Source organism: Sinocyclocheilus anshuiensis, unplaced genomic scaffold (assembly GCF_001515605.1).
Source record: "Sinocyclocheilus anshuiensis isolate Anshui unplaced genomic scaffold, SAMN03320099.WGS_v1.1 scaffold222, whole genome shotgun sequence".
Classification (NCBI taxonomy): domain Eukaryota; kingdom Metazoa; phylum Chordata; class Actinopteri; order Cypriniformes; family Cyprinidae; genus Sinocyclocheilus; species Sinocyclocheilus anshuiensis.
Window position 1 is genome coordinate 341,749 of NW_015542408.1, and position 7,486 is coordinate 349,234.

At 38.2% G+C, this 7,486-nt stretch overlaps 1 protein-coding gene across 5 annotated transcripts in view; it reads right to left on the reverse strand.

Moving 5' to 3' along the window:
• The window catches only part of LOC107693111 (kinesin-like protein KIF13B), a 54,463-nt gene that overhangs the window by 14,148 nt on the left and 32,829 nt on the right, over nt 1-7,486 (reverse strand). For all 5 annotated transcript variants that reach the window (XM_016492367.1, XM_016492369.1, XM_016492368.1 and 2 more), the window contains 14 exons: nt 6,918-7,048; nt 6,567-6,653; nt 6,262-6,449; nt 5,557-5,815; nt 5,291-5,453; nt 3,728-3,874; nt 3,489-3,638; nt 3,107-3,232; nt 2,769-2,942; nt 1,778-1,935; nt 1,500-1,632; nt 849-995; nt 733-762; nt 292-391 (listed from right to left, as the gene is read on the reverse strand). In XM_016492367.1, coding sequence (XP_016347853.1) covers nt 292-391; nt 733-762; nt 849-995; nt 1,500-1,632; nt 1,778-1,935; nt 2,769-2,942; nt 3,107-3,232; nt 3,489-3,638; nt 3,728-3,874; nt 5,291-5,453; nt 5,557-5,815; nt 6,262-6,449; nt 6,567-6,653; nt 6,918-7,048 — 1,993 coding nt within the window. The remainder of the gene's footprint in view (nt 1-291; nt 392-732; nt 763-848; nt 996-1,499; nt 1,633-1,777; nt 1,936-2,768; nt 2,943-3,106; nt 3,233-3,488; nt 3,639-3,727; nt 3,875-5,290; nt 5,454-5,556; nt 5,816-6,261; nt 6,450-6,566; nt 6,654-6,917; nt 7,049-7,486) is intronic.

A 7,486-nucleotide genomic window follows, 5' to 3' on the forward strand; every position in this document is an offset into this window, starting at 1 on the left:
GTAGATCTTATTCAGTCAAATGTCTAGCTTTTTTTTTTTTTGTGGCTGTCAAGGGAACAAAAAGAAGCTATGTGGGATTTTGGACCAATGCATGTGTACAAACAGCATACAACATACAAAATCAGATCCACATTTCTTCTGTCTGCTCTATATCTAATCAGTCTGCTTGTTTCTCAAAGACTGTGACACGAGCTCCCCAAAGCGAATTAGCAACAAACTAAAGCGAGGAAAGCACTATTTTGTAGTCCATTACTGAGCTAAGACAAGTACATGGGTCTATCTGATTTTTACCTGTTTTGCTGACCAACATCTGAAGATGTTGGTCCAGATACTCTTGTCTCTTAGTGAGAGCAGTGAGCCACTGACGCCGCAGACGCTCCAGATCTCGCTCCTACAGGATGATGGACAAATGCATAAACACAAAATCTTCTATTGCTTGTCCATTTCTATTTTGCTAATAAAGGCTTTTTATGTCTTTAATGGGCAGGACAGAGGAGAAAGACAGGAAAGAAGTGGGAGGAAGAGACAGGAATGTGATGAGGAAATGACGCAGATCGGATTCAAAACTGAATCTCAGCAGGAGCACCACAACACCATGAAAAATAATATAATATAATAATATAATATAATATAATATAAATATGAAAAATGAATAATAATAATGATTATCAATTACTTACATTTATTAACAACTAAAAAGTCTGTCATAAATGTATTGACATCCAAACATACCTGATAACTGTCCATTTCATCGCCCTCAAGCTAAAAACAAAAACAATATAAACGTTATAGACTCTCAGACATCATCCTGCTAAATGCTAAAAGTTTAGGTGAAAAAGAATGTTTACCTCTTGTGGCTCATTGTTTTTAGTCAGCCGCGCCTGTCTGATCTCCACACAGCCGATGGACACTCCCAGAATGATCTCTGCTATCAAAGGCATTGTGCCGGAGTCCTGCACTGAACGCACCTCCACCTGAATCCGCCGAGACTGGCCCTGACAAAGACACACCAAAAAACAGTTAATACCCCATGACAAAAACCCTAAAGTTAAATGTTAAACAACTGTGTTGATAGAATAACAGAGCACAAGTAAAATACAGGTTCACATGCCTAGGAGTCAAAAATATATCTACCAAAAAAAAAAAGCTATAGAAACGAACACCTCGTTACCATCTGTATTAAAGGGGTCATATGATGCGATTTCAATTTTTCCTTTCTCTTTGAAGTGTTACAAGCTCTTGGTGCATAAAGAAGATCTGTAAAGTTGCAAAGACTAAAGTCTCAAATCCAAAGAGATATTCTTTATAAAAGTTAAGAGTCAGCCACACCTTCAGCAACATCATATGACCCCTTCAAACCTGTGACTAAAAAAAAAAAAAGTCATAATGTGCTATGCTTTATTCTGATCATAATAAACAACTATAGACAACAGCTGTGGGCTAACAGACTTACAGTGGTGTAATTTATAATAACCACGCAGGAACATGTAGTGTCTAACCTGTTTGAGCTGGAAGATGCCCCCCGTGCGAACATCTCGCGCTGGCACCACCTCCACAGGCATGTACTCTCCATTCTCATTCAGCTCCAGAATCTGCACCCACATCTCCAACTTGCGTGTTACCTCGCTCCACCTGAGGACACGTAAGAGTCAAACAGTCCGAAAAGCAGGAAGCAGATCACTTGATGCTAGACGCCCCAGTGTTCTCTACATTACTGAAAGTTTATATCAGTATAATCGGACAATTACAGGGGGATGAAGCTCATGTTTCTGCTCACCTGTCACGTAAAGTGCGTGTTTTGGCCTGGATGATGCTGAGGTCCCACAGCGCAGGGTTCCTGCCTGGATCAGCCTGCCTGTGTCCGAATACCTCGATGGCTACGGCACCCTCTGTTAGATACTCAATAAAATCCTCTGTTACAGTCACAGCATTCTCCTACAGTACAGAGAGTATAGAAAGTAAATGCATGTTAATAATTTCTTGAAAATGTACCCTCAGATATAGTTTGTTTCTTCATTAGAAGGGATTTAGAGAAATGTAGCATTACATCACCTACTTACCAATGGATCCTCTGCAATGAATGGGTGCCGTCAGAATGAGAGTTCAAACAGCTGATAAAAACATCACAATAATCCACAGGTAACCCACATGACTCCAGTCCATCAATTAATGTTTTTTGAAGCAAAACGTTTTTAACTTCAAACCATTGATTCCAATAAAATACGAGTCCTCTATTCATTATATTGCTTTCTATTGAAAAAGTCACCTTGTGAGAAGACAACAGAGGATGGACTTTTTTTTACTGTAGGAAGTGTTATGAATTCTGGCCAGAAATGACATTTGAATTAAAATCATCTGAATGATGGATTTGTTACTTTCAAACATGCAGCTTTTCACTTTACAATACATTATTTGATGGACTGGAGTCGTGTGGATTACTTGTGGATTATTGTGATGTTTTTATCAGCTGTTTGAACTCTCATTCTGACGGCACCCATTCACTGCAGAGGATACATTGGTGAGCAAATAATGTAATGCTACACTTCCCCAAATGTATTCCAAAGAAAAAACAAACTTATCTACAATTTGGATGGTCTGAGGTTGAGTAAATTTTCATTTTTAGGTGAACTATTCCTTTAATGAACAAAGATGCACAATTACCCAAAGTCTTTATTAGTAATTAGGTCAATATTAGTAATAATTCACAATTTGGGCTATTACTGGTTAATTTACCATTTGATTGTAAAAGCACACATCTTGACTCGTACCTTACAGCTGTCAAACACGACCATGCAGTGGGGGTCTTTGCTGCTGGAGAAGGAGGCAGAGGGATCCACTTCTGGGGCAACAATGATAGGCTCTGCTTGGTCCCAGAAAGAGTACTGACAGAAGACGAAATTGGACAGGTACTGAGGGAGACCAGTGGCCTGCAGAATCTTAATCTGTTTGAGAGACACGAGTAAAGTAAGTATGAGGTAAGATTTTTAAATATGAACACACTGAAACGATAGATTGTTGTTATTATTCATGTTCGTTAACATGACATGACTTAAGTTTCTCAAAACTTGTATGCACAAAACCTGCTTCTGCAAACTTCAGTACTCACCATACAGACCAGTTTGCGTTCCTGTACATCGCCGTCTGGGCTTCCATCACTGTCGTCTCCTCCGACTACGCTGTCATCAAATCCTCCACCCATTCTCATCACCTCCACATGCAGCCGCCCAGCAACCTGACATCAGCAACAAGTAAACACTTGACTGGTCCGCTGGAGATAAACTGTGTGTCTCATGCTTTATATGATGACTCAGTTAGATTCCATTTCACAGATGAAATTGCATTTGATTTAATTTACATACCATTTCATCTTCTGGAAGAAATTTTCTTCAGAAATCAAATGAGTCCGTTAGCGTTAAATATTCATAGCGAGTCAAACCACTGATCATATTTGCCTGACTGCTGCAGACAGATCACATCATCATCCTCACCTCTCCTTTCTGATTGATAATGGGAACCGCATATTGTAGCTTTACATCATAGAACAGGCAGGAGAGGAAAACGTTGGCCACCCCGATTAAACTGTGGTTCACCTGCTCATCGAAGAAAGGGTCGGCTCTCTTGAAGTACGAGCACATCACCTATGAAATGGAGAGAAAAACCATTCCTGTAGTGTTATCTTTTCATTTTTAATGGGACAGTAAAGCGTGTGTGATGAATAAGAGCTTACAGGGTTGTCCTCGTCAAAGTCCTTCCACTCCTGATAAAGCTCTCTCATGTCCACCAGCCGGTTTTCCATCTTCTCAAGGGCCCATATTTGCTTCCCTTTGCCTTTCCTCCTCACCTGAATGGCGGGTTCGCTCAATACAGCGTCTCGCTGCATACACAAACACAAAAAAAGGTCACATGACTGCACCACCAATGCTTATCTCATGGTTATCCTGTGTATAGAGGGTTTCTGCAAGTTTTAGGAAAGGTAAATTCAAGACTTTTAAGACCATTTTAAAACCAATTTAAAGGAAACTGATGGGAACACAATGTGTCAATATGTTCCCTAAATGTAAATATGGTCACACTTTATTTTAAGGTCCAATTCTCGCTACGTATTAACAAACCATCAACTATGACTTTTGCCTCAAACTCCTAATTTGCTGCTTATTAATAGTTAGTAAGGTAGTTGTTAAGGTATTGGGGATGTAGAATATAGTCATACAGAATATGTGCTTTATAAGTACTAATAAACAGCCAATATGTTAATAATAGGCATGCTAATAAGCAACTAGTTAATAGTGAGAATTGGTTCCTATACTAACGTGTTACTGTAAATATGAGTTGTATTAGTTTGTATAAGTTTGAAAATAAAACTTTCAACAGATCTCCATTATAACTGTATAAATAACTTTCACTTTACCTTATGATCATGCTGAAAAAACATGATTTTCTTCCTCAGCATTTTTGTCTTGTTTTCCAGTGCAAATGTCTAAAGATTCTTAAGTCGAGATACATAGAGGAGCATAATGATAGAAGAATATAAGTCTTGTTTTCTGTGAAATCAATCAAAATGAAATGAGTTTACGAGTAAATCTACTGATAAGGTCAACTTAATTGAAAGGGAAAACATATCCCGCTGACAGGTATTTGTTCTTGTTTTAAGCCCAAACTCGCTTCATTTTGTTCGCTTTCTCATAAAACAAGACTTCATTTTGCATTTCAAGTAAATGTATCTCGATTTAAGGATGTTTAGATATTGGAAAACTGGAAAACAAGACATAAATACTGTTGTTGATATTTACTGTTTTCAATGCATGCAACATGTAATGCCATTAGACTTTATTAATTTAAGACTTTCTGCTCCCATGTAAGACCTTTCAACCTTAATTTGTAAGAAGAGCGAATTAAGACTTTTTAAGACCTGCAGAAACACTTATATGGGTCTAAAATAGTGCTGTCAAACGATTAATCGCATCCAAAATAAAAGTTTTTGTGTACATAATACATGTATGTGTGCTGTGTATATTTATTATGTATATATAAATACACACACATGCATGTATATATTTCAGAAAAATAGGTTGTTTATATATTAAATATATTTATTTATAATATAAATTATATGAATATAAATATAGACATGTGAATACATGTAAATATTTTCAAAATATATACTGTATGTGTGTGTATTTATGTATACATAATAAATATACACAGAACACACACATACATTATGCAAACAAAAACTTTTATTTTGGATGCGATTAATCGTTTGACAGCACTAGTCTAAACTGTGGCTGACCTTTCTGTTGGCGTTAAGGTTTGCAGCAGGGATCTGTAGAGTAACTCTGTACTCGGTTCTCTTGTCCAGCTCTTCAGCGATGAAGCTCGCCTCCTGCACTAACAGATTAGCCCGTACGATCTGCTCCCTCAGTTTCCTGAAGCTCCGCGTTAGCACCACCTCCCTGGTGTCACCAAAATAAGAGTGTTACAACAACCTCACAATTTACCGAATTTCACCTTGGGGTAACAAAACACATTTGTTTCCACCAAAAACTGAAACGTCACCTCTCCTCGCTCCACTGGCGCAGGCGGTGCTGGGAGCTGGGAGATGATGACATTCCTCCCTGGCTCAGTCTCTCCCAGCTGCGGTACTGCGGCTGCAAGGGCTGCGACTGCGGTATCTGCATGCTCTGTCTGTCTGGAGTCAGTTGTTTGCGCAGCTGCTGCAGCTCCTGCTCATACATCAGCCGCTGGCGCTCGAGAGCAGTCCGCTTCTCCTCCTCATGTTGGCGCTCCAGAGACTGCAAAACCGCCTGCATGGGGTCTGTTAGACAACAAAAACAGAAACATTTTACATAATTTTGGATCGTGTTTTGGCTACTGTACCTTTAAGACTTAAGGTAAATGACCTGTTTTGACTGGTTAACCTTTTCACATGTGAAATGAGTTAACATGCCTCTTTAAATGCAAAACAAGTGTCCATATTTTTAATAGCAGCAATGTTCTACTTTTTATAACAGCTGTACCAAAGTTTGGGGTCAGTAAGATTTTTTTTTTTTTTAATTTATACTTTTATGCACATCAAATGTGACAGTAAAGACAAGTATAAAGTAACAAAAGATTTCCATTTCAAATAAATGCTGTTCTTTCGAACTTTCTATTCATTGAAAAATCCTGAAAAAAAGCATCACAGTTTCCACAAAACTATTAAGCAACACAACTGTTTAAAATGAAGTCATATTTCACATACATTTTGTGACTAAAACTCACCGTTGCTGCCCAAAGCCTTCATCATGACTTCAGTCTGAGCAAACTCGTAGCTGAAGCTGACCTCACTGGACACCTCGCTGGCCGTGTCTCCCTCTCCGTCCAGCTGCTCACTGCTGTTACTCTTCTTCATGTTCCCTCCCTCACCCTCCTCTTCCTCACCCCTCAAGCGCCGCTTCGGTAGGTTTATCCTGAAGAAGTCACAAATATAAATAGTCTTCATAAAAGAAGAATCCATACTGCACTTTCACGTACAAATACAGGAAGCTGCTATGTGACATTCCTTAGTCTAGGGTAATAACACTGACCTGAAGAAGTGATTGTTTCCCCAAAGAATACGGTCACCATGGTGAAGCTGCTGCCGGCTGGTGACTGGAGATCCATTCACACATGTTCTGTAACAGAGGAAACATCAAGTTACTTTAAAAAACTTTAGATTTAACATTTACCTAAATAACGATTTGGCTGTTAGCTTTTTTTCCTTTAACTTATAGTAATAACTTTTTAGATAAAATAACTTGTCTAATGCATAAATTTAAATGTACTATACATGCATAGTGCAAAGAAAACCTGCGGTTAAGTCTTCATGGATTCAACTGAACCTGTGAGCCTTTTGGTTTACCCATGTCACATTTACACTACTATCCTCGATGCATTACCTTGAGTTTCTGTAAGGGCTGAGAAAGACAGCTCCCTCAGGTGTGATGTTAATGACACAATGCTCTGCTTGGATGCCCATTCCACATAGCTGGATGTCCTGTGAATCTGCTGATCCAACCTTAGTGTGTTCCTGCAAACCATCCCAGCATTAACAGCAGTTATCACTCAGATGACATCCATAGAGTCAAAATCAACACATAACGGATGCCACATTTTCAAGCACCAAATTATAAATTAAACTAGAATATTGTTTTTTTTTCTGTAATACTACTACTAATTAATTCAATATTTCAAAAAAGTATTACATATATAAGAATAATAATATGTATATTATATTATAATTAGGGATGCACCGATACCACTTTTTCCAGTACTCGCCCGATACCGATACTTTTATTTTTGGTACTTGCCGATACAGAGTACCGATACCAATATTTTCATTGCATTTGTACATTTTTAAAATATTGGGTACAGAAACCAAAAGAGTATGTATAATGTTAGTTGGTTAACTTCATTTATCAAATAGATACAGTCAAACCAAAATGTATTCAGACCCCTTCAACATTTC